The sequence below is a fragment of the Bos taurus genome, chromosome 18 (assembly GCF_002263795.3).
Source record: "Bos taurus isolate L1 Dominette 01449 registration number 42190680 breed Hereford chromosome 18, ARS-UCD2.0, whole genome shotgun sequence".
In the NCBI taxonomy this organism is placed as follows: domain Eukaryota; kingdom Metazoa; phylum Chordata; class Mammalia; order Artiodactyla; family Bovidae; genus Bos; species Bos taurus.
The window spans coordinates 40,530,241-40,557,708 of record NC_037345.1 but is presented as its reverse complement, the minus strand read 5'-3'; the positions used below and the strand labels follow the sequence as shown (position 1 = coordinate 40,557,708).

At 40.4% G+C, this 27,468-nt stretch overlaps 1 protein-coding gene across 2 annotated transcripts in view; it reads right to left on the bottom strand.

The window, feature by feature from the left end:
- URI1 (URI1 prefoldin like chaperone) overlaps positions 1–27,043 on the bottom strand; it is a 77,667-nt gene extending 50,624 nt beyond the window's left edge. The window contains exon 1 of one of the 2 annotated variants that reach the window (XM_059876691.1): positions 26,969–27,043. In XM_059876691.1, the coding sequence (XP_059732674.1) occupies positions 26,969–27,028 (60 nt within the window). In that variant the 5' untranslated portion in view covers positions 27,029–27,043. 2 annotated transcript variants of the gene reach the window in all.
- Positions 27,044–27,468: the final 425 nt, after the last annotated feature.

The window sequence follows — 27,468 nt, the reverse complement described above, 5'->3', positions numbered from 1 at the left end:
ATGTCGATAAAAAAAATACCATAATAAAAGCCCAGAGATTAAAAAACAAAGTGGAAAATATAGAAAAGACCAATAAGAGACATATGAAAACTATAACTGAAGATCTACAGAGAGAACAGATCTGAACAACAAACCTCTACAAGATTTTCTAAATATAAGAGGAAGGTATTAACCAACAGATTTAAGAAGCTCTAAGAATTTCAAGCAAGAGAAATTAAAAAAGAAAAATTATATGAAGGCACAATATAGTACCACTGATGAAAATCACAGAAAAATAGAAAATTTTACAATCAGCATAGGGGAGAAAGAACAGGGAGGAGATACAGTACCTTCAAAGCAGCAGTAAGAAGAGTTAAAACTAGAGATAACTTCAATAAAAACAATGCTAGAAACTGGAAAAATGGGATAAGAATCTTAAAGTTTTGGTAAAAAATAACTGAAAATTTATAAATTATGTACAGAGCAAAGAGATCCTCCAACATGAATGAAGAGTAAAAACATTTTCCCACAAAAAATTCTGCACCAGCAGATTTTTACTGGAAGAAATACTACAAGTAATTATGTGACGTGACAGAGGGAGTTAGCTAAGGCTAAAGCTGTAATCACCATGCAACATATAAATGTATCAAAACAATACATTGTACACCTGAAACATACACAATGGTATATGTCAATTCTATCTCAATAAAGACACATTATACAGGCAAAAAGAACTACTACAAGAAGCTATTTGGAGCAATAGAAATTCAGAAAGAACTAAAAAGCAACTGTACAGGTAATTTTGTCAAGGTAAGGATAATCAGTATTGATCACAGAACAATTAAATACTGTATTGTGGTATTTAAAACACACAGAATTAAAATGAATGGAAGCAACAATGCAAGAAGTGAGATGAATAAATGAATATATGTTGCAATCTCTAGGAATAATTTCTCCAGTAAAAAAGCACAGTATAAATATATATATACATTTAGTGCCAACATCTACATAAAATAAGAGTACTAGGTAGGGTACCACAGCAAAAAAGAATATATTTTGAATGAGTTACCAAAGGGGAGAAAATAGGGTATGTCTGATTAAATCAAAGGAAGGTGCACCAAAAAATAAAAGAACACAGAGGGGAAAAAAACAGAAAAGTGGATCAAATAGACAAACTTCACACCTACTGCGTGTGCTAAGTCACTTCAGTCTTTGTGACCCTATGGACTGCAGCCCGTCAGGCTCCTCTGTCCATGGGATTCTCCAGGCAATACGGGAGTGGGCTGCCATGCCCTCATTTAGGGGATCTTCTCAAACCAGGGATCAAATGCGTGTCTCTCATATCTCCTGCACTGGCAGGTGGGCTCTTTACCACTAATGCCACCTGGGAAGACCCTTACACTCACTAGAATTTTTTTAAAAAATAAGAAAATAAGATGTGTTAGCAAGGATGTAGAAAAACTGGAACACTTCAAATCGTGTGTACTGTTGATGGGAATGCAAAAGAGAACAGCCACTGGAAAACAGTATGGTGGTTTCTCAAAAATGAAACACAGAATTACCATATAATCTAGCAATTCCACTTCTGGGTATATACCCAAAGGAATTGAAAGCAAAGACACAAAACAGATATTTGTACACTTGTTCACAGCAGCCAAAAGGTGAAACCAACCCATGTCCACAGACGGATGAATAAACAATAAAATGTACAATATAATGCAATGGAATATTACTCAGCCTTTAAAAGGAAACTGACAGATGCTGTAATATGGATCAACCTTGAAGGCATGAGTGTTAAGTGAAATAAGCCAGTACAAATGGATACCCAAAGTAATTAAATTCAGAGAGACAGATAATGGTAGTTACCAGGGGATGGGGAAAGGGATAACAGAGTGTTATTGTTTAATGGGCAGTATCAGTTTTGCAAGGCAAAAGAAGTCCTGGAGCTGGATGGTAGTGTTGACAGAACCACAATGTGAATGTATTTAATGCCACTGAAATGTATACTTAAAACTATTTAAATGACAAATTTTGTTATATTCTACAACAACTTTTAAAGTAAAAAAATAAAAAAGTCAAGTACAAAAATGAAAAAATGAAACTAAATGCATCAGTTGCTGATGTATTTAGTTTAGGATCACTAAACATCCTACACAAAAGAGAAAGATGTCCAGACTGAATTCTTAAAACCACAACTAAATGCTGTTGTAAGAACAGACTTATACACTTTGTACACAGACTAAATTAAAAGATGAAAAAATTTATCATGAAAAGAAACAAAAGTAAAATGTAGCCATATCAGTATAGTAGTCAATAAAGAATACCTGAAGGCAAGAAATATCACTAGAGATAAAATACTTCAGAATGATAAAAATGTCCCCTGATCAGGAAGCTATTTGAGTCTTAAATTTGTATGCACCAAATAACATAACTTTAAAATGTATAACACAAAGGCTGAGAAAAGGATAAATCTATAACCACAGTGGAGATTCTCCTTATCGCTTCATAACTGATAGAACTAGAAAACAAACCAACCAAAAAAATTAACAAGTATATCAAATAATTGTACACCACATTCAATCAACCTGAACTATGGAACTCAAAACTGCAAAATTCATATTCTTTCCAAATAATTAATGGACAGTAGCCAAAAACAGATCATATACCAGGCCATACAGCAAGTCTTAAGTTTCTAATAGAAGAGAATTAAATATGACGTAAACAATAGAAAAGTAAAAAATACTCAGTGTTTCGAAATTAAGGAACATTTTCTAAGTAATTCCCAGGTCAATACACCTCAATAAGAATTAGAAAATATTTTAACTAATTAAATAACATTCAAAACATGTGAGGTGCCTAAGGTAATTATTAGAGAAAATTTTAAAACTCAAAAAATATATACTGTAAAGAAAAAATAGTAAAATCTCTGATTTTTGTGTCTCTAACAGCTTTTGTCTCAAGAAGCTAGGAAAAAATTACAGCCAATGAGAAATTTTTAAAAGAAAAATATAAAAGCAGAAACCAATGAAAATTAAACTTACAAAAGAAAAATCAATAAAGTAAAAAACTGGTTCTTTAAAAAGACAGATTAGGACTAATAAATCCCTAGGAAGATATATCAAGAAGAAAAAAGACACACAAGAACTGCAAATAACAGAAATTAAAAAGAGGACACCACTACCAAACGTACAGATATTTCTGAATTTTAAAATATCCATACAAGGAAAATACAAGGCCTAGACAGTCTTACTGGAAAATTAGTCCAAATATTTAAGGTAGAATCATACCAATAATACCCAAAGTCTTTTTACAGAACATACAAAAATGATAGTTGTTTTATGAGGTCAGCATGATTCTGAAACCAAAACCTAATATGGACATCAAGGAAAGAAAATTACAAACCAATATGATACAGAGCCACAGAAACAAAACACCATACTCTGCAGAATTAGAGCCATGACTTAGAAGCTCACAATGACTTCATGCTAGAAATAGGAGCAAAAATCAAACAGGCCAGCCCTAATAAAACCCAAAACCAACTCTCAACCAAGCTGTGTTGGTCCACTAGTACTCTGGCTGCTTAAAGAAAATTTATCCCTCTTTGAAGGATGGTAACAGCATTAGTAGCCTACGATATCTGCACTACACTGTCTGACATCCAATCAAAAATTACAAGGCAGTCTATGAAAATAGGAACAGCAGATGAGAAATCAAGAGAAGAAATAAACAGAACATAGCTTCATTTAATTTACATACTGCAGTTACAAGACACACTTTTATGATTAATATATTCATGAAAACAGAGGGAAGGTTGAAGATGTCAATACAGGCCTCAAATTTATTAAAGAAATGTCAAAACAAATTCTTGAAAGAAATACTATAACTGAGATTAAGCATTTAGTAAAAGAATTTACCAGTAGATTAGATCTGTAAGAACAAGATTAGTGAACAGGAATAGATATCAGAAGAAGGTATCCATAAAGTCATATAGATCAAGAGGAAGCAAGGAAATACAGAAAGGAGAGTTAAGACATATGAGACAGAGAAAATGTCTAATATGTATACTCAGAGTACAAAAAGTGAGAAGACAGTGACATAAAACCAGCAGCCAGAAGAGCAGACAAGAATTTTCTAAACTGACAAGTCATCAAATTATAGACTTAATAAACTCCATATTCAAAGCAGGCAAACCAAATCTACACATAAGGAAAAGCAAAACTACACATCATAATCAACTGCCTAAAAACCAAGATGGAAAGTCTAAAACCAGACAAGAGGGAAGAAATACCCAAAATTTTCAGTGAAGGAAACAGTAACACTAATAGAAGACTGAAAGAAACCAAAGACATCAAAAAGATAATGGAATGGCATCTTCCAAGTGTTGGGGGAAAAAATCCTCTCCCAGCTCAGAACTAAATAAAAATTATAACAGAATATCAACAAGAATAATCCTAATTTGGGGAGATGAGGTGAATTTTTTAAAACATGCAAAAGTAAAATATATGACAATAGCACAAATGAGGGAGGGTTCATGAAATTAAGCCATCAAAAGATTTCTGAATAATTTCCTAAGAGGCAAAATTTCAGAAGACTTTGTGAAAATTTTCCTACTAATTTATGGTAGACTGCAATAAGAGATACTATAATTTCTAGGATAATAACTAAAATGAAAATAGAAAAAAAAAGAAAATAGAAACCATATCACTATAAAGCTAAAAGAATTTTAAATATAATTAAATATTTTAATAACAAAAAAGAAAGACATAAAGAACAATAACAAATGTAACAAGTGGGAAATCTGTGGCAAAATGAGTAAACAAACTTCCAAGTGACAGATGAGAAAATTTAAAGACTAAAGATATACATGTTCACCAACTGGAAGTGCAAAAATAAAAACACAATCAGGTAACATCAGAATGCTAAAAATTAAAGACTGACAATATTAAAAAAATGCCAACATTTAACAGAAAAATCTCACATATTATTTTTCAAATAAGGGTTTAATTAAGACAAGTTAGTGGGTGTCTTAAAACAGAAGGTATAGATCATATAGAAAGAACTGACAGGGAACTCCTTGGCGGTCCAGTGGTTAGGACTTGGCACTTCCACCACAGTGGCCTGGCTTCAATCTCTGGACGGGGAACTAAGATTCTGCAAGCTATGAGATGCATCCAAAAAGTAAAATAAATTTTTAAAAAAAGAAAGAACTGGCCAGATTTAGTAAATCAGAAGATGGATCAGGGCAAGCTGAAAAGATTCTGGTTTGAATAATGTTGCCCAGAATCAGGATGAGTATGGTGCCCATGTACCAACATTAGGGTCAATGATAAATTAATATTAGTAAATGAGACTGAGCTGCTTGTGGGCCATCCAAGTTAAGCTGCCCAACAGTTAACAGATCCGGAAGAGGCCTGGCATACAGGAGTATTCGAGGACACGCAGAGTGAGAAAAGACAACTGTCAATAACGAGTATAGGAGATTACCAACATTCAAGCATTAGATGAAGACACTAAAGAGACTTAAGTAGGCACAGAGAAAGGCAGAGCCAGAAAAAAAGAAAAGTCACAAAAGTTCCCACCGTACAGAGAATTTCAAGTTTCCCAGGAAACAATTAAAGTTTCAAATAAAGCACAGAGGTCAAGTAAGGCTAGATCTGAGAAAGGGTCCACTGAGTTTGGCAAGTGAAAAACTTTAGATAGAATAATTTCAAAGAAAAGACAGAGGCAGAAGATAGTTTATAGCAGGTTGAAAAGCAAAGAATTAGAAGGAGAACAATTATCACACTACATTAAGCTTTCTGTTAAAATGTTTGCAAACAAATTCGTAAGTCCCTTGAGGGGAAAAAAGAAACCCTGTGTATCACTGTATCTAGGACAGTGCCTGGCACATAACTCAGTTTTGTCTTTTTGTTCTTTGGGGAAAAGCACTCATTTTCTATAACTCTTTAATAGTACTCAATTCACAAACATCAGGAAACCAAACAAGGAACAATTTTTGCTGTACTGTATTAGGGTTTTTTTCTAAAGGTTTAAAAAACACACACACACACATTTAGGGTATTTAGCTTTCAAATACACAGTTGACAATTCAGAAATTTTTGTTTTCTGTCCATAATAGGAAAGAGAAGGTAAGTGACAGAGAAAGACACTTCACCATTAATAAACAGATTACAATATGAATAAAAAAGAGAGCAGCTTTCTTCACCAGCGCCGTCCAATAGAATTTTCTATTATGATGGAAATCTCCCAACTCCACACTGTCCAACGCAATAGCCAACAGCCACATGTGGCTACTGAACACTTGAAATGTAGCTTCATAACTAAAAATTTTTTTAATTTTACTTAATTTGAATTTTAAACTTAACAGTCACATGTAGTTAATGGCCATCATATTGGATAGCACAAACAGACACAGATGATGGTGAAAATATAAATGTAAAATAAGTCTTAGATTATGAGTCTTCAGGTAACAGTACCCTAGATAAACTTTTTCAAGTTTCAACAATTGGGGAAGGAGGCAAGATAGCAAAAATGGAAGACACGGAATTCGCCTCTCCTCACAAGCACGTCAAGAATACATTTACATGTGGCACAATTCTCACAAAGCACCTGCTAAACACTAGCTGCTGCTAAGTCACTTCAGTCGTGTCCGACTCTGTGCGACCCCATAGACGGCAGCCCACCAGGCTCCCCCGTCCCTGGGATTTCTTCAGGCAAGAACACTGGAGTAGGTTGCCATTTCCTTCTCCAATGCATGAAAGTGAAAAGTGAAAGTGAAGTTGCTCAGTCGTGTCCGACTCTTAGCGACCCCGTGGACTGCAGCCTACCAGGCTCCTCCGTCCATGGGATTTTCCAGGCAAGAGTACTGGAGTGGGGTGCGACTGCCTTCTCCGCTAAACACTAGCAGATGACCTCAAACACATGAAAGGAAAGAAAAATCCCACGCAGCCTCATAGGATGATAAAAAGACTAAAAATACATAAAAGAAAAACTAAAATGAATAAAAATAGAAAAAATAAATAAATAGGAACTAAAGAAGAGAGAGAGGAAAGGCAGAGGAACTGCAGCCCTGGCAGAGACGAGCTGAAGGCGAGGAGAAGCTCATGCTCAGAAAAGCCCATTCATGGTGGGGATGAGCTGGGGCAAAAAGGAGACTAAGTGACCAGAGAAGAAGGCAGCAAGCGGTCTACAAAGTAAGAACTGCAGGCATGGCCCATGCTACAGCCCTATACACCCTAGCCTCAGTCACGTATCTTCTGCTGCAGCCAGGGCCAGGGTGCAGGGAAGTGGGGTTTGGAGAGTGGACCCAAAGAGGGGACAGCTGTTGGTTGTGAAGAGAGAGCCTGAAGGGACAGGAGTAAGGAGCTCCACAACCAGGAAAATTTTCAGGAGAAACACAGGCCGCTACAGAAGCAAGGTGCCATCGACTGTGGCACGCAAAGGGCACTGAGTCCAAGACGTTGGACCACCAGAAAATTCCTGGCCCAAGGAATTTCTGACCACAACACTATGAGATTAGAAATCAATTACGTGAAGAAAAACACAGATGCATAGAGGCTGAACAACATGCTACTAAAATATTAATCAGTGTGAGCTCCACCAGAGATCTCCATCACCCAGCTCCATCCAACTGCCTGTAGGCTCCAGTGCCGGACGCTTTATGCCAAACAACCAGCAAGACAGGAACACAGTCCCATCGATCCGCAGACAGGCTGCCTAAAGTCATACTAAGCTCCTGTGCCTGTGTGCTAAGTCACCTCAGTCGTGTTCAATTCTTGGCAACCCCATGGACCACAGCCCTCCAGGCTCCTCTGTCTATAAGACTCCCCAGGCAAGAACACTGGAATGGGTTGCCATTTCCTTCTCCAGGGTACTAAGCTCACAGACACTCCAAAACACACCACCTGATGCAGCCCTGCCTGTCCGAGAGACAAGACTCAATTCCACCCACCAAAGCACAGGCACACTACCTCCCACCGGGAAGTCAACACAGGCCCCTGGACCAACCTCACCCACCAAGGGGCAGACACCAGAAACAAGAGGAACTGCAACCCTGGAGCCTGCGAAAGAGAGACCACAAACACAGTAAGTTTAGCTTAGCCACTCAGTTGTGTCTGACTCTTTGCAACCCCATTGACTATAGCCTACCAGGCTCCTCCATCCATGGGATTTTCCAGGCAAGAGTACTGGAGTGGGTTGCCACTGCCTTCTCCAGAGGATCTTCCCAACCCAGGGATCGAACCCGGGTATCCCACATTGTAGGCAGACGCTTTACCATCTGAGCCACCAGGGAAGTCCTAACACAGTAAGTTAAGACAAAATCAGACAACACAGAAACATGCTGCAGACAAAGGAGCAAGGCAAAAATCCACAAGACCAAATAAATGAAGAGGAAATAGGCAAGGTACCTGAAAAAGAATTCAGAGTAATGTTAGTAAAGATGATCCAAGATCTTAGAAACAGAGTGGACTCATGGATCGAGAAGATACAAGAAATATTCAACAAGGACCTAGAAGAACTAAAGAACAAACAGTGATGAGCAACACAGTAACTAAAATGAAAAAATACACTAGAAGGAATCAACGGAATAACTGAGGCAGAAGGACGGATAAGTGAGTTGGAAAACAGAATGCTGCAAACAGCTGCCAAGGAGCAGAATAAAGAGAAAGACTGAAAAGAAATGAGAACGGTCTCAAAGACCTCTGGGACAACATGAAAGGCACCAACATTTGTGTTACGGGGGTCCCAGAAGAAGAGAAACAAAAACAATCTGAACAAATATTTGAAGAGATTATAGTTGGAAACTTCCCTAACATGAGAAAGGAAATAGTCACCCAAGTCCAGGAAGGTCAGAGAATCCCATACAGGATTAGCCCAAGAAGAAACACATCAAGACACATTTAATCAAACTAACAAAAACTAAATTCAAAGAAAAAATATTAAAACCAGCAAGGGAAAAGCAATAAATAACATACAAGGGAATCCCCATAAGGATAGCAGCTGATTTTTCAACACGAACTCTGCAGGCCAGAAGTGAGTGGCAAAATATATTTAAAGTGATGAAAGGGGAAAACCTGCAGATTACCCTACCCAGCAAGGATCTCATTCACATTCAAGAGAGAAATCAAAAGCTTTGAGGAGGAGCAAAAGCTAAGAGAACTCATCACCACCAAAACAGCTTTACGATAAACGCTAAAGGACTTTCTCTAGGTGGGAAACACACGAGAAGAAAAAGACCTACAGAAACAAACCCAAAACAATTAAGAAAATGTCAAAAGGAACATACAAATCAATAATTACCTTTTAAATATAAGTGGATTAAATGCTCCAACCAAAAGACACAGATTGACTAAATGGATACAAAAACAAGATCCATATACACACTGTCTACAAGAGACCTACTTTAAACCCAGGGACCCATACAGACTGAAAGTGAGGGGATGGAAAAAGATATTCCATGCAGAAGGAAATCAAAAGAAAGTTGAAGTAGCAATACTCATATCAGACAAAATGACTTTAAAACAAGGACAATTACAAGAAATTGTAATTTGGACACTACATAATGATCAAGGAATTAATCCAACAAGACAATATGACAGTTGTAAATAAATATGCACTCAATGCAGGAGCACCTCAATACACAAGGCAAATGCTAACTATACCATAGAACAGGAAATGAACAGTAACACAATAATAGTGGGGGACTTTAACAGTCCACCTTACACCAAAGGATAGCTCATCCAGACAAAAAAATTAATAAGGAAACACAAGCCTTAAATAACACATTAGACCAGACAGACTTAATTGATATTTATAGGACATTCCATCCAAAAGCAGCAGCATACACGTTCTTCTTAAGTGCATAGAGAACATTCTCCACCATCTTGGGTCACAAATCAAGCCTCAGTAAATCTCAGAAAATTAAAATCATCAAAGTGAAAGTCACTCAGTTGTGTCCAACTCTTTGTAACCGCATGGACTATACAGTCCATTGAATTCTCCAGGCCAGAATACTGGAGTGGGTAGCCTTTCCTTTCTCCAGGGGACCTTCCCAACTTACAGATCGAACCCAGGTCTCCCACATTGCAGGTGGATTCTTTACCAGCTGAGCCACCAGGGAAGCCCAAGAATACTGGAGAGGGTAGCCTATCCTTTCTCCAGCAGATCTTCCCAACCCAGGAATCAAACCAAGGTCTCCTGCATCGCAGCCAGGTTTTTTACCAACTGAGCTATTACAACTCAAGCCTCAGTAAATCTCAGAAAATTAAAATTATATCAAGAATCTTTTCTGACCACAACACTATGAGATTAGAAATCAATTACATGAAGAAAAACACAGATGCATAGAGGCTGAACAACATGCTACTAAATAACCAATGGATGACTGAAAAAAATCAGAAAGAAATTTAAAAATACCTAGAAACAAGTAGATTAGTCCAGAGAGGCTCCTAAGTAGATTTCATTTTTTCCACCAAATACTTCACTGATGTTGGTAAAAACTGATTTAGCTAAACGAAAAAAAGCGGGTGGGGGGTGGGGATGATCCAAGTTCCCTCTTGTCCCTGTATCTTCTGAGAACGAACAGTAAATAAAATCTCCAAGGAAAAAGAAAAGGCAACCATCTAGGATAGATATTTGAATAAACTACATCAATCCACTCCGGAAAAAGAAATACACCTGCTTAACTGGTGTTCAAACCAACAAAGAACCATTTGTTAGGCCCAGAAAGTATTTAGCAATTAAAAGATACAACATCCCAGCTTTCATTAATTAGGTAAGAAAAAAATCCTATTCAATGCACTCACTTTTAGGTAAATAAGAAATGAAATTGTGTGCTTTTAAAACATTTAGGGGTACATTGCTCAGACAGTAAAGCGTCTGCCTGCAGTGCGGGAGACCCGGGTTCCATCCCTGGGTTGGGAAGATCCCCTGGAGAAGGAAATGGCAACCCACTCCAGTACTCTTGCCTGGAAAATTCCATGGACTGAGGAGCCGGGTAGGCTACAATCCATGGGGTCGCAAAGAGTTGGACACGACTGAGCAACTTCACTCACCTATATAAAGTGTTAATATGTATATACTGGATTGGCCAAAAAGTTCATACCTGAACGAACTTTTGGCCATTCTAACACACATAAACATAATTAACCACACCACATACTGTTCTATAATTTTTAATAACTGCATAAAAGTCTCCTCATACCAATCCCCTAATGTTGAATTTTTAGCTTTTTTCATTATTATAAACAAATCTGCAGGAAACCTTTCTGTGCATGTCTTTTTGCTAGATTCTTAAAAATAAAACAAACAGAAGTTTTCACCAAAAAAAATTTTTTGAAAATGTCAGCAGTGATGCCTTAATGAGAACAATATTTAAATACTTGATCCTATCCATTTACTACTGATGTCATTCATTGAAGTTGTGGATCATCCTTGCCTCTCCTCTGTCTTTCCCCTTACGTTACTATTTTACAGTACTATTACATTACTCAATGCTCCAAAGGACAATCAAGGAAAAAACAGAGGGAACCAAGGTAAAATGTGCTATATTCCTTACTTGAATTAAAAAGCAAAAAATCTATGAGCAACATTTAAACCATCTCTACCTAGCCAGGTAAAAGCTTGATCTTCCCAACCCAGGGATGGAACCCAGATCTCCCACATTGCAGGCAGATTCTTTACCAGCTGAGTCAAAAGGGAAGACCAGGAATACTGGAGTGGGTAGCCTATCCCTTCTCCAGCAGATCTTCCTGATTCAGGAATTGAACTGAGACCTCCTGCACTGCAAGCAGATTCTTTACCAACTAAGCTATCAGGAAAGCCTCTTTATCTAGGAGCCATTGTTAATCAAGATTTCCAGAGAAAACAATGGCCTGAACCAAAGGTATCCACTGAATAAAAAGAGCTCATTTGTCTCAGCAGCAGCAGCAGCAGCTAGCTACATGAGAAGACAATGGCAACCCACTCCAGTACTCTTGCCTGGAAAATCCCATGGACGGAGGAGCCTGGTAGGCTGCAGTCCACGGGGTCACTAAGAGTCGAACACAACTGAGCGACTTCACTTTCACTTTTCACTTTCATGCATTGGAGAAGGAAATGGCACCCCACTCCAGTGTTCTTGCCTGGAGAACCCCAGGGACGGGGGAGCCTGGTAGGCTGCCGTCTATGGGGTCGCACAGAGTCAGACACGACTGAAGCAACTTAGCAGCAGCAGCTAGCTACCAAAACTGGCCGGGGGGGGGAGTCATTCAAATCATTTTCTTCGTATTTTATTCTCTCTCAGAGTCCCTGTAGGGAAAAGCAAGTCCTAAAGCACATTTAATTAGACTTAACATAAAGTAATACTAACTGCTACACTGCTGTCTTTTTCTCCCTTTTTCCTTCAAACAGTGTCCCAACATTTCCTACTAGAGTTCACTGTACTCCTACAGCTGCTAGGTCCCTCACAAAAATATGACTTATTTATTAACTATTTACTAGATAAAGTTTTCCCACACTGAACTGTAATTAAAGGACAGCTAACCAACCCGTGTATTTTGTGGCCTTATGGGTCTCTCCTGTCCACTGAAGCAGACTGGTTAAAATATTTGTTGCTATTTACTCAGAGGCTTTATCATGAAGTGAGAATGATCTTACACATCCATGACAGACAAGCACATGCTTGTTTTATATGCCAAAGTAACACTGATTTACATCACTCAGTCGCGTCGGACTCTTTGCAGCCCCATGGACTGTAGCCCACCAGGCTCCTCCGTCCATAGGATTTTCCAGGCAAGAATACTGCAGTGGGTTATCATTTCCTTCTCCTGGGGATCTTTCCCACCCAGGGAGAGAACCCTGACCTCCCACATTACAGGCACTCTTTACCATCTGAGTCACCAGGGACGTGAAAATAACATTAACACTGCACAGAAAAGTAATTTGGTAACATACTCAACTTTCTACTGAAACTGCTATTTGGGTTCCTACAGGACTGGAACTGAGAAGGGAGGTTTCAACGCAACTGGAAACCAGACCCGAAAGCTGTTCAGAGCACTCCAAACCGTATCCTTTGTATTTCAGGCTCACTAACATCAGAATAAAACTAAGGATTTCTCTTTTCAACATGCCAAGTGGGAGAAAAACCTATCAAGTCAGCAGTATGCAAACATATACTGTGAAGGAGAGAGTTAATTCCTCAGCAGAAAGAAGGGCAATAGGAAAACTCTTTTTCCAGGGTCTGTTTCACATTTTCTAAAATAAAAAATGTAAATAGTTTTTGCCAGAAATTGGTTTCATGAAGGACTGTCTTTTCTTTTTTCTTCTCTTGGCGGGGGGGGGGGCGGTAAAAAAAATTGTCTTATAATTTAAATGCAGTCAGTGAACCTGAATTTTCAAACCCCCAATTTGAAAAAAGCCAAGGAAAAACGGCTCTCAGAAAGTGAAATCCAACGCACGAAATAATTTAGAACAAACAGAATACAGAAGGAAAGGTTCCCACAATTTATCCTAGCAGGTTGTTTCCAAGTAAACCAGGATTTTTTAGGTTCTATGAAAAGTCCCTCATCCAGCTAAAGATTTGTTTACCCATGTAAGTAGTCATTTTTATACAGAAATGCTCAATAGAAAAGTTAGGGATTCCCAGTGTCTACAACTTTTGAACAACTTGCTAACCTTTATAACCACGATAATCTCAATAAGATCACAAGACATATATTAAGTCAATTAAAAGTTGCCTTTCAAAGTAAGAATCTCAAACTTTCGGAGATGGTGAGAAACAAATGATAAGGAACCCAGAGGGGTAAAAATCTCAAATTAAACTCAGATTAAAAATCTCAGATTAAAATAATACTGTATCTCTTAAATTGGTATACTTCGTATGCAATCCCATTAGGAAATACAAAACTCTCTCCTGTTTATTAGAAGATTAAAACATTTATATAATTGAAGTTAAAATTTAACAAAACACCATTCAATTTTTACATACACGAAACTAAACCTAGAAATGCACAAGAAGCGTTACCACTGCAAGAGAGTATACATTTTAGCAACGATTAGAGAAATGGCTTAAAAAATAAGGTGAACTCTTCCATTTACGAACGTGTCCTTCACCAAGAATATTCCCACGCATCGCTGTACGCATTAAGGTTTAAAACCCACTTTCATACAGAAGTTAAACAGATTATTACATCTCTTTTCCCGCAACCCTCCCCTCCCTTCGAAGGTCGAGGGGTCCCAGACAAAAGACAACAAAAGCACGTGACAAAAGTTTCTCCTAACACGCTTTCAGGCCTAGAGGCTACGCTTCTCCCTCGTTCCGGGTCCGGGGGGCCTGGGCCCAGACCAAAAGGCTGCGGCCCACTGAGGGCTGCAGGGGGTCGGCCGGGGGTCAGGCCCCAGCCACGGGGAGGGGAAACCGGGCGCCAAGGACGCGCCGGGGAGCGGGCGCCTCCCGAGACCACTGGCTTAAGCGCGGACGAGAGCGGCCTGTTACCTTTTCCTGCTCCTCACGGAGCCGCGCCACCTCCGGGGCGCGCAGCGGAGCCGCGGCCGAGGCGTGGGGCCTGGGGTCTGGCGGGGCCTCCATGAAGGGGATGCCGGGGCCTCAGCGGGGCGAACGAGTCCTAAACAAGTGTTTATGGAAGCGGCGTGGCCGGCGGCTGCCCAGTGCCCGCGTGCTCGCCCTCATGCACTGCGCGCCCCGCGCTGAGGAGGCCGCGCCCGCCTTCTCCGCTACCGCGGCGACCGCTGCTCTCGTCCGGGCTGCCCGCGGCCGCATCTCACACGCTCATGCCGCCCGCCGCTGCAGCCGCCGCCGCCGCCGCGGGCTCGGAGCAGCAGGCCGGCCGTTGAAGGCGAGAAGCGCCGATCCGGTAGCTGGGCCGAGGGACGCGTCCTGTGGCGGCCGCGCCTCCTCCGCGCCTCCTCCGTAGGCCCCGCCCCTCGCCCCGCCCTGCGCGGCACGCTGGGAAGCGCACGCAGCCTCCGCCCTTCGTCCCGCCCCCGATGAGTCACGTGGTGCAGGAGCGGCGCAGCGGCGGCTGGCTTATTCCGAGGCTGCGCTGCCTAGAAACTTTCATTCTAGGGAGGATAGACCCTCAGTTCACGGACAGGATACCTACCTTGGCCTTGTGTCCCACATATGCACTCAGTCGTTGAGCGCTGCATTTTGCCGTAGGAGCTTAATTCGTGTACTAATACTGCTTTATAAGCATATTTAATTTAAACAAATTCAACCTTTCACTGTACCTGTTTAATGAACTAAAATATGCAATTAAATTTTGCCTGTGTATTAATTACTGCACACATAACATTTACATATATAAAGGTATTGTGATTTAATTAATATATTGCTATGTATGGGCTGTTTAAGAGACTTCAAGGATAACGTTGCCCAAACTTTTCCTCTTATTTCAAACTCCTGTGACCTCTTTCTAGTACAGCCTTTGTACACAGTAGGCACTCAGTTAATACTTAATGAATGGAATGGGCCTTGGCGTAGTAATCATCTCTGCTCCAGTACTTAACAGAGAACTTCAGTTCTCACCCTGGTGTGCCTGCTTGCTAGACTTCTCTTCCCTTCTGGCCAGCTCCCCAATTCAGATAACTCTTTTTCCATTTGCTTCTAAGAAAAAAGGAAGGAAAATTGGGGCGGATGGTGAATGTTAATTGCTGTCTTTTCTTACTACATATCAAACATCCAATTCCTCTGAAACTGGCCGTCTCCGACTGCTCTAACACCACCATCATCTGTGTATCCTCAGCTACTTTACTAGCTTCTGCTCTGGTCGCCCAGTTCTCACTTTCACCGTTTCTAATGGATGTTGGCAGCTGCCCACCCTGAAAGTGAAAGTCGCTCAGTTGTGTCCGACTCTTTGAGACCCCGTGGACTATACAGCACGTGGAATTCTCCAGGATACTGGAGTGGGTAGCATTTCCCTTCTCCAGGAGATCATCCCAACCCAAGGATCGAACTCGGGTCTCCCTCTCCCGCATTGCTGGCGGATTCTTTACCAGCTGAGCCACCAGGGAAGCCCAAGAATACTAGAGTGAGTAGCCTATCCCTTCTCCAGCAGATCCTCCCAACCCAGGAATGGAACCAGGGTGTCCTACATTGCAGGCGGATTCTTTACAAACTGAGCTATCAGGGAAGCCCCATCCTATCTCCCTTCATTCAGGTATTCAAACCTAGCCTGTTTAGCTCCTGTGCCTGTGGGAAGCTGAACCACCCCCAGCTCCAGTAGAAGGGTAAATACATTTATCTTCTAAGTATTTGGTTCTATATGCTGTCTACAAGTGACTCACTTTAGAATGAAAATCACGGAAGAGTTGAAAGTAAAATGGAAATTTGGAGACACTAAGAAAAGCCAGAGGCATGCATGCCACAAGCATAAACACATGCAGAATCAGCAAGAAGGCATCCAACTGCAAGCCAAGGAGAGAGGCCTCAGAGTTAGCCAACCCCCTTCACACCTTGATGTTGGAATACCATCCTCTATAACTGCGAGAAAATACATTTCTGCTATGTAGATCATCAGTCTATGGTATTTTGTTATGGTAGCCCTAGCAAACTAATATATCAATAACCTAACTGTACTTTAAGGAACTAGAAAGAGAAAAACAAGATCCAAAGCTAGCAGAAGAAAGAAATAACAAAGAGACAAACAGAAAATAGAAAAACAACAGAGAATACCAGTGAAACCAAAATTGGCTCTTGGAAAGATTAATAAAACTGACAACCTAAATTAAGAAAAAGAGAGAAGACTCCTACTAAAATCAGAAATTAAAATGGGACAAAATTACAACTTTACAAAAAGAAACAAAGAACATTAGAACACTATGAACAACTGTAGAAACCAGATGAAAGGGACAAATTCCTAGAAAAAAACAAAAACTAATAAAACTGACTCAAGAAGAAACAGAAAACAATGAAAGCCTATTAACAGCTAAGGAGAATAAATCAATAATCAAAATCTTCCCAACAGAGAAAAATCCAGATGGCTTCAAAGGTGAATTTTAAACATTTAAAGAAAAAATAGCACCAATTCTTCTCAAACACTCATAAAAAAGTAAGAAAGAGGGAACACTTTTGAGGTCAGCAAGACCAAGACACTGAAAGAAAGAAAACTAAAGACCAATGGCCCTTATTACTATAAATGCAGAATCTCTCAATAAATACTAACACACTGAATCCTGAATTTATGACCATAATAAAAGGATTGTACACCAGCGTCATGTGGAATTTATCCCAGGAACCCAAAGGTAGTTCATCATATGAAAATCAATCAAAATGATATACCACATTAATAGAATGAAAGGGGAAAAATTGCATGGTAATCTCAGTTGATGCAGAAAAAACCATTTGACAAAAATCCAACATCCTTATAAAAACACTCAATGAACTAGGAAGAGAAAGAAACTTCCTCAACCTTATAAAGGCCATATATGAAAAGCCTATGTCTAACATACCCAAGGGGGAAAGACTGAATGTTTTTCCTCTGAGATCCGGAACAAGATAAGTATGTCTGCTTTTATTCAACATAGTACTGGAATTTCTAGTCAAAGAAATTGGACAAGATAAGGAAATAAAACAATGCCAAAGGGAGAGAGGTGTAAAATTATATCTATTGGTAGATGATATGATCTTATATGTAGAAAATTGTAAAGAATCCAGAAGAAAAAAAGCATGTTAAAGTAATAAAAAAGTTGCAGGACACAGAATCAACAGACAAAAATCAGTTAAACTTATATACACTAGCAGAGAACAATCTGAAAAGGAAATTAAGGAAACAATTCCATTTACACTAGCATAAAAAAGAATAAAATACTTAGTGATGAGTATAAGGAAGCACAAGAATTCTGAACCAAAAACTATAAAACATTATTGAAAGAAATTAAATGAAACACAAATAAATGGAAAAACTCTGTGTTCATGGATTGTAAGACTGAAGTTAAATTGAGATACTATAGTTAAGATGAAAACTGTTGTGAACTAAATGTCTCCCAAAATCTATATGTTGAAGCCCTGACCTTCAATGTACTGTATTTGGAGATAGGTCCTTTATGGAAGTATTTAGGGTTAAATGAGGTCAGAAGGGTGAGGTCCTGATCCAATAGGATCAGTGTCTTTCAAAAAAGAGAGAGCTCACTCTTTTCATACACATACATTGAGGACAGGCCATGTGGGACATAGTGAGAAGGCAGCCATCTTCAAGACAAAAGGAGAGTTCTCCCTGAAAACTGACTTTGCTGTCACCTTGATAAAGGACGTCTACTCTCCTGAACTGAGACAATAAATTTCTCTTGTAGCAACCCAATCAGATAAATACAAATTTTCTCCTTGAAATAACTGACAGATTCAAAGCAATCCTTATGAAATCCCAATGACATTTTTTGCAGAAGTACGAAAGTTCAGCCTAGTTCATATGGAATTGCAAGGACTCTCAATAGTCAAAACAAACTTGCAAAAAATAAAGTCAGGGAAAATCTCATACTTCCTGAGTTGAAAACTTACGAAAAAGTTGTTGTTGTTCAGTCACTCAGTCGTGTCCTATTCCTTGTGACCCCATGGACTGCAACACTCCTGGCTTCCCTGTCCTTCATTATCTCCCATGGTTTACTCAAATTCATGTCCATTGAATAGGTGATGCTATTCAACCATCTCATCCTCTGTCGCCCCCTTCTCCTCCTGCCTTCAATCTTTCCCAGCATCACAATCTTTTCCAATGAGTCAGATCTTGGCATCAGATGGCCAGAGTATTGGAGCTTCGGCTTCAGTCCTTCTAATAATATTCAGGATTGATATCCTTTAGGATTGACTGGTTTGATCTCCTTGCAGTTCAAGGGACTCTCAAGAGTCTTCTCCAACACCACAGTTCGAAAGCATCAATTCTCCAGTGCTCAGTCTACTCTATAGTCCAGCTCTCACATCCATACACGACTATGGGAAAAACAAGAGCTTTGACTATATGGACCTTTGTTGGCAAAGTAATTTCTCTGCTTTTCAATATGCTGTCTAGGTTTGTCATAGCTTTTCTTCCAAGGTGCAAGCATCTTTTAATTTCATGGCCGCAACCACCATCTGCAGTGATTTTAGAGCCCAAGAAAATAAAGTCTGTCACTGTTTCCATTGTTTCCCCATCTGTTTGCCATGAAGTGATGGGACTAGATGCCATGATCTTAGTTGTTTAAATGTTGAGTTTTAAGCCAGCTTTTTCACTCTCCTCTTTCACCCTCATCAAGAGGCTCTTTAGTTCATCTTTGCTTTCTGCCATAATGGTGGTGTCATTTGCATATCTGAGGTTATTGATATTTCTCCTGCTGCTGCTGCTGCTAAGTCGCTTCAGTCGTGTCCGACTCTGTGCGACCCCATAGACGGCAGCTCACTAGGCTCCTCTGTACCTGGGATTCTCCAGGCAAGAATACTGGAGTGGGTTGCCATTTCCTTCTCCAATGCATGAAAGTGAAAAGGGAAAGTGAAGTTGCTCAGTTGTACCCGACTCTTAGCGACCCCATGGACTGCAGCCTGCCAGGCTCCCCCGTCCATGGGATTTTCCAGGCAAGAGTACTGGAGTGGGTTGCCATTGCCTTAATTCCAGCTCCTGCTTCATCCAGTCCAGCATTTTTCATGAGGTACTCCAAATATAAGTTAAGTAAGCAGGGTGACAATATACAGCCTTGACATACTCCTTTCCCAATTTAGAGCCAGTCCATTGTTTCATTTCTAGTTCTAACTGTTGCTTCTTGACCTGCATAGTTTTCTCAGGAGACAGGTAAGGTGGTCTGCTATTCCAATCTCTCGAAGAATTTTCCACAGTTTGCTATGATCTATACAGCCAAAGGCTTTAGCATAGTCAGTGAAGCAGAAGTAGATGTTTTTTTGGAACTCCCTTGCTTTTTCTATAGTCCTATAGATTTGGCAATTTGATCTCTATTTCCTCTGCCTTTTCTAAATCTAACTTGTACAACCAGAAATTGTTGGTTCATGTACTATTGAAGCCTAGCTTGAAGGATTTTGAGCATTCCCTTGCTAGCATGTGAGATGAATGCAATTGTGTAGTAGTCTGAACATTCTTTGACATTGCCCTGCTTTAGGATTGGAATGAAACCTGACCTTTTCCAGTCCTGTAGCTAAAAAGCTACTGTAATCAAAACACCATGTGATTAGCAATGTAAACACGTAGACCAATGTAATTAAATAAAAAATCTCAAAAATAAACTCACCCATATATGGTAAATTGATTTTTGACAAAGCTTCCAAAATCATTCAGTGAGGAAAGGACAGTGTCTTCAACAAGTTATCCCAGGACAACTGGATCCTATATGGAAAAGAATGAAGCTGGACCCTTAACTTATACCATATACAAAAATTATTTCAAAATGAGTTTAAGACTTAAACATAAAACCTAAAACTATAAAATTCTTAGAAGAGATCATGGGGGCAAATCTTAATGATCTTGGAATTGGTAGTTTCTTAAATATTACATCAAAAGCATAGGCAATAAAAGAAAATATAGGTAAATTTGACTTCATCAAAATTTAAAAATTTATGCATCAAAAGATACTATCAAGAGAGTGAAAAGACAACAAAGGGAAGAAATATTTATAGATCATGACTTAAAGGATAACAGCAAAACCAGTTTGAAAATGAGCAAAGGACTTGAATAAACATTTCTCCAAAGAAGTTGTACAAATGGCCAATAAGCATTGAAAAAGTTGCTCAGTGACCCTAATCATTAAGAGAAATGCAAATCAAAACCACTATGAAATACAACTTCATCGCCACTATTATAAAAAAATTTATATTACTATAAAAAACAGAAGGGAAGGAAGGTAAGAAAGAAGAAAAGAAGGGAAAATAAGTGTTGGCAAGGATGTAGAGTAATTGGAGCCCTCTTTTGTTGATGGTAGGAATTTAAAATGTTACAGCTTCTGTGGAAAAGCATAGCAGTACCACAAAAAGTTAAACATAAAATTACCATATAACTCAGCAAGTCTACTGCCAGACATATGTCCCCCAAAGAATTGAAAACAGAAACCCCAACAAATCCTTGTGCAATTCTGTTCATAGTAGCATTACCCACAGTAGCCAAAAGATAAAAATATTCATAATTCCATTAGTGATGAATGAATAAATAAAATGTGGTATATATATATATAGTGTATGTGTATATATGTATATGAATGCTACTCAGCCTTAAGGAGGAACTTCTGATACATGCTACAACATTAATGAACCTTAAAAGTATTGTAAGATGAATATAAAATTATGAAAACTGAAATATGAAATTATAGACAAGTGAAATATGCCAGACCCAATAGTTCAGATAGTATATTATTTCCCTTATATGAAATGTCTAAAATAAAATAGGTAAATCAATAGAGATAGAAAGTAGATTGGCGGTTACTAAGGGCTGGAGGGGAAGGAGAGATAGGAGTTATTGCTTAATGGCTATAGAGTTTCTGTTTCAGTTGAGTTCAGTTCAGTCGCTCAGTCGTGTCCGACTCTTTGCGACCCCATGAACCGCAGCACGCCAGGCCTCCCTGTCCATCACCAACTCCCGGAGTCCACCCAAACCCACGTCCATCGAGTCAATGATGCCACCCAACCATCTCGTCCTCTGTCATCCCCTTCTCCTACTGCCTTCCATCTTTCCCAGCATCAGAGTCTTTTCCAAGGAGCCAATTCTTCACATCAGGTGGCCAAAGTATTGGAGTTTCAGCTTCAGCATCACTCCTTCCAATGAATATACAGGACTGATTTCCTTTCGGTTGACTGGTTTGATCTCCTTGCAGTCCAAGGACTCTCAGAGTCTTCTCCAACACCATAGTTCAAAAGCATCAATTCTTCAGTGCTCAGCTTTCTTTATAGTCCAACTCTCACATCCATACATAACTACTGGAAAAACTATAGCTTTGACTAAACAGACATTTGTCAGCAAAGTAATGTCTCTGCTTTTTAATACACTGTCTAGGTTGGTCATAGCTTTTCTTCCAAAGAACAAGTGTCTTTTAATTTCATGGCGGCAGTCACCATCTGCAGTGATTTTGGAGCCCAAAAAAACAAAGTCTCTCAGTGTTTCCATCATTTCCCCATCTATTTGCCATGAAGGGATGGAATGTGATGCCATGATCTTAGTTTTTTGAATGCTGAGTTTTAAGTCAACTTTTGCACTCGCCTCTTTCACTTTCATCAAGAGGTTCTTTACTTCCTCTTCACTTTCTGCCATAAGAGTAGTGTCATCTGTGTAGCTGAGGTTTTTTTATATTTCTCCTAGCAATCTTAATTCCAGCATCTAGAATCAAAATTCTGTGCTTCATACAGCCCAGCATTTCACACGATGTACTCTGCATAGAAGTTAAATAAGCAGGGTGACAATATATATCCTTGACGTACTCCTTTCCCAATTTAGAACCAGCCCATTGTCCCATGTTCAATTCTAACTGTTGCTTCTTGACCTGCATACAGATTTCTCAGGAGGCAGGTAAGATGGTCTGGTATTCTCATCTCTTGAAGAATTTTCCAGTTTTGTGATCCACACAGTCAAAGGCTTTGGCATAATCAATAGAGCAGAAGTAGATGTTTTTCTGGAACTCTCTTGCTTTTTCTATGATCCAACAGATGTTGGCAATTTGAAATGTAAAATACAAAACTATAAAACTTCTAGAAGGAAATATAAGAGAAAATCTTCATGACCTTGCGTTTGGCAAAATAGATAAATTGAAAACATTTGCTCTGCAAAATATATTGCTAAAAGAATGTGAAAAATAACCCACAGATTGGGAGAAAATATTTTCAAATAACATACCTGAAAAAGAACTCGTATGCAGAAAAAGAAAGAACTCAAAGTTTAACAGAGAATACAGACAACCCAATTTTTTTAAAAAAAGTCAAAAGATATGAATAGACACTTCATCAAAGAAGATACGTAGATATCAAATAAGCATGTAAAAAATGTTCAGCATCATTTATCATAGGTAAATGCAAATTAAAATAACAATGAGATACTGTTACACATCTATTAGAACTGCTACAATCCAGCAAACAGATGATGCCAATTTCTGACTAGGATATGGAGCAACAGGAACTCTCTTCCATTACATAGGAATATAAAATGGTAACAGCCAGTTTGGAAGACAGTTTTTTGATTTTGCACAAGGTAACTTAGACTTACCGTGTGTGTGTGTGTGTGAGTTAATCTCTCAGTGGTGTCTGACTCTTTGAGACCCCATGGACTGTAGCCTGCTAGGCTCCTCTGTCCATGGAATTCTCCAGGAAGAAATACTGGAGTGGGTAGCCATTCCCTTTTCTAGGGAATCTTCCCAGCCCAGAGATTGAACCGGGGCTCCTATATTGCAGTCAGATTCTTTACCATCTGAGCCACTAGGGAAGCCCCTCTACCCAGCAATTGCTTTCCCAGGCATTACCCAACTGATCTGAAAATTTATGTCATCGCAAAAACCTGCATGCAAATATTTATTGCAACAAAACAATAAATATTTGCATGGGTTTAGTTAACATAATATTGTGCAAATTCAGAGCTGCCTGTTTTGGATTTATTACTTCCTGTCTTGGAGCTTCACTTTTCCCCAACAAGGGGAGTGATCTGGAGATTTCTGAGTGCTTTTTACCCTGGCATTGGAGGACTCAGGAGTCTATAGATGTCCCTCCTCTATTGAGGCCTGCTGCTGCTGCTAAGTCGCTTCAGTTGTGTCCGACTCTGTGCGACCCCGTAGACGGCAGCCTACCAGGCTCCCCCATCCTTGGGATTCCCCAGGGAAGAACGCTACAGTGGGTTGCCATTTCCTTCTCCAATGCATGAAAGTGAAAAGTGAAAGTGAAGTCGCTCAGTCATGTCTGACTCTCCGCGATCCCATGGACTGCAGCCTACCAGGCTCCTCCGTTCATGGGAGTTTCCAGGCAAGAGTACTGAAGTGGGTTGCCATTGCCTTCTCCGATTGAGGCCTAAATATACCTTAACCTGGCTTCACACCTAGGGTTGCCAGATTTAGCAAATAAAAACATGGAAACATGGTTAAATTTGAATTTCAGATAAACAATATATAATTTTTAGTATGTCTATATAATAATTGGAGCATCTCATGCATGCATGTAATATTTGGATCATACTTAAAAATCTTCATTGTTTATCTGAAATTCAAATTACCTTGTCCTCCTGTATTTTATCTAGCAACCTTATTCACACTCCTACCCCTGGGACCTTCCCTGCTTCCCTTGCATATCCATTCTCCTTCGCTGCTTTAAAAATAAACATCTCATGCATCAAGGACTAAAGCACTGATTTTAAAGTTCCTGTTGCTTAAATAGATCACTTTTATCTACCAGGAACTGAAGATGGAAACCAGTGACAAGGACAAAAGGAGTTGTGTAAGGGAAAGAGGGGGAATGAGGGGCAATGTGTGGAATTAACCCAGCTCAAGCCTTAGGGTTGGTTTACAGTAGTGCTTCTCAACCCTGCTACATGTTGGGGCTCAGAAGAATATTAAAGCTTGGATCTAGCCTGGATGTTGGGAATTTTTTAAGCTCTTCTGAAAAGTCTTCTTAATAGTGAAGGGTGCTATTTTCTTGGTGCCGACAAACCACCCAAACTTAATGGCACAAATCACGGTTCTGGAGGTTGACAGGGAGTCCTCAGAATCTCATGCAACTGCAGTCATCTTGAAAACCTCTTCATGGACAACTCTAGACTTGAGGTTAGCTGTCGCCTGAGACCTCAGAAGAGTGGTCAGCCAGAACACGTATATGTGAGCTCTTCTGTCGCCTAGATTTCCTTACAGCATGGTGGCTGGGTACCAAGGGAGAGCCAACTGGAACCAGTACCACCTTTTCTAATCTAGCCTTAGTAGTCACATAGCATCACTTCACCCACGTTTTATTCATCACAAGCAAGTCACTAAAGCCAGCCCATATTCAAGAGATGGGGGAATTAGAGTCTATTTTTTGATGGGATAAATGTCAAAGAATTTGTGGTCATAAGGTAAAATCACCCAATGTAACATTTGAAAAAGCTGTCTCGAATTCATTTCCTTTTCTACATTCCACCAGCCCAAACTCCTTTCACTACTCACCTAGGAAAGTCCCATGACCTTGAGAAGGCCAGTGTCTCCCCACTTCCCATTTCCGCCCTAGTCTGCCCTCCACACTGCAACTGGAGTCTTGAAGTCTTGAACTCAGCATCTTTCATGGCTTTTTACTGCCCAAAGCAGAATCCAAGGCCTCAGCAGGCCTGCAAAGATGTGTACAGAACACCCTTTGTGTCTCTTGCCTACTTCATGTCCAGCTCCCAGGCAGAGCCCATGCTCTCCTAAGCTGTGCCTCTGATCATCCCCAGGCTGACAGGCCTGCCTTTCTGCTGCAGGAACAGCCCCCCTCACCCCACCCCAGCCTCTGCCTCTTGCTTCTTCAGGACTTTCTTCAGATCCTACCTCTAGGAAGCCTTTTCTGAGCATCCTAAGTACCTTGTACTTCCTTTTACTACCTGCATGTCCTTCCACACATTTTCTCTTAACTTTGTACTGAAGTGTAACACACATACAGAAATGTGCACAGATCCTGTGCCGAGCTAGATGAATTTTCACCAAGTGAGCACACCTGCATAACCAGCTTCCAAAGCAAGAAACAGAACATTCTTGGACCCACTGAAGCCTTCCAAGGCCTTTTCTGTTCACTGTCTCCCACCCCGCTCCCTCCTCACTCAGCCCCCATAACTGCCACCCCTGCTTCTACCCTTTAGATTAGCGTCACCTGTTTTCACACTTCACACAAATGGACTCATGCTGTATGTGCTCTCAATTCACACAGTATTTTAATCAGAGTATGTGATTAAAATCACAGTATTTTAATAACTAAATAATTCTCAGGCCCAGTGGAAAATGAAAGTGCAGGACCCCTTGTTCAAAATTGTTGAGAATTTCAAGATGGTGAGAACAGAGCATAAACCAAGTGTGAGGCCCTTCTGAACTCCTGTGTACCTGCCTCTGTTGCATGCCTGTACAGCCAACCTGTACAATCACCTGTCTGCCTGTGTGTCTCCTCCTTGGGAGCAGGGTGGTATTGGCTTCTGTTTGCTGAATATGAAGGAGATAAGGTCCCTTCAGACTGGTTCCCAGGTAACTCATGGGACCCTCACATAGGCCCTGAAGCCTGGAAGGAGGGTAACCATTCTAAGCATCACACCCACTTTACAAATGCAAAGTCCAGACTAAAGATGCCACATGATGAAACCAAGCCCCACAGTGGGTGAGCGCTGGGCTGAGCCTCATGCTCAAGCCCTCTGGCTCCAAAGCCCCTTTCTTGCCATTAAGCCACACCAAGCTCTGGGCTCAGGAGGAAGCAGGTACTGCCCACAGGTACGTACAATTCAAGTGGAAACAAAAACAGGACTTATACACAGGAATAATTATTTACCAAAAATTTATTCTTTAAGTATGCCTTGTAGCTACAAGAACTGGAGGTAGCCTCTCTCTCTGTCTCTCTGAGCAAGAAGACTCCATTGGAGAGGGCTTGGGTGAGGCCAGGAACTTGAGGACAGACTGTGTGGGAACTCTGAAGACTGAGGAAGGGGAACACAGCCTGGCTTCAAGCACCCTGCATTCTCAGGGCCTGCATTGTTCTGCACAGTCTCAGAATAGAGTCTGATTAGGGACAGGTGCCCAACCCCTGGCTGTCCTAAGGTTGGTGGAGGAAGGGCCTGGCCCTTTTAGTCCCCACAGTGGGAGGTAAGAAATTCACCAGAAGGAAATAAAGGTCCACAGAATGGAAGGCTGGTGACTGTAAAATGGCAAAAATCCCCAGCAGCATACATAGCTAGTACGGGAAACAATGTTAAGGAGCTCCTGACCTTGAAAATCGCTATGCCTTTGATTGTGGAGCAGCTAATAAGCCATTACAGAAGATGAGTCTTCAAGATCCCCAAACTCTGGTGGAAGCAGGACTATGGTTAAGCCCATATGCTAACAGAGAAAAAGCTACAGCAGGGGCAAGACTCACCTCACCATTGTGCCAGCTGCCACTCTCTCCTGAGCGCGACGTGCTTGGAAGGAAGGCCATGCTAACAACAGGGGTGATCTCCAGAGAGCCTGGAAAAGAGCCGGAGGGTCAGTTGGAAGGAATTTGGAAAGAGCATCTACCTATGACACAGACAGAGGCCTAGAGTCTGGCAGGCACGAAGATTCCAATTCTCTGTGTGGCAGGGGCACAACACCAGGCCTCAAAGGACACAGCTGGGATAGAATACCTGCCTAACTTCTCCCTGCTTTGGCTCCAGTCCCAGCTCACAGGACTGTCTGCTGAGAAGTAGATGATGAGGGTCCTCTGAGTTTGTGAAGGAGAGCCACCTCTTGCCCCCTGAACAGAGCAAAAATTGCTCTATCTTCTCCTTCTCCCCAGTGCCGGCAGGCTACTATTACTGGCCCAACCAGGGTACAATTCCAAGGTGGTGCAGTGGTAAAGAATCCACCCACCAATGCAGTTTCAATCCCTGTGTCGGG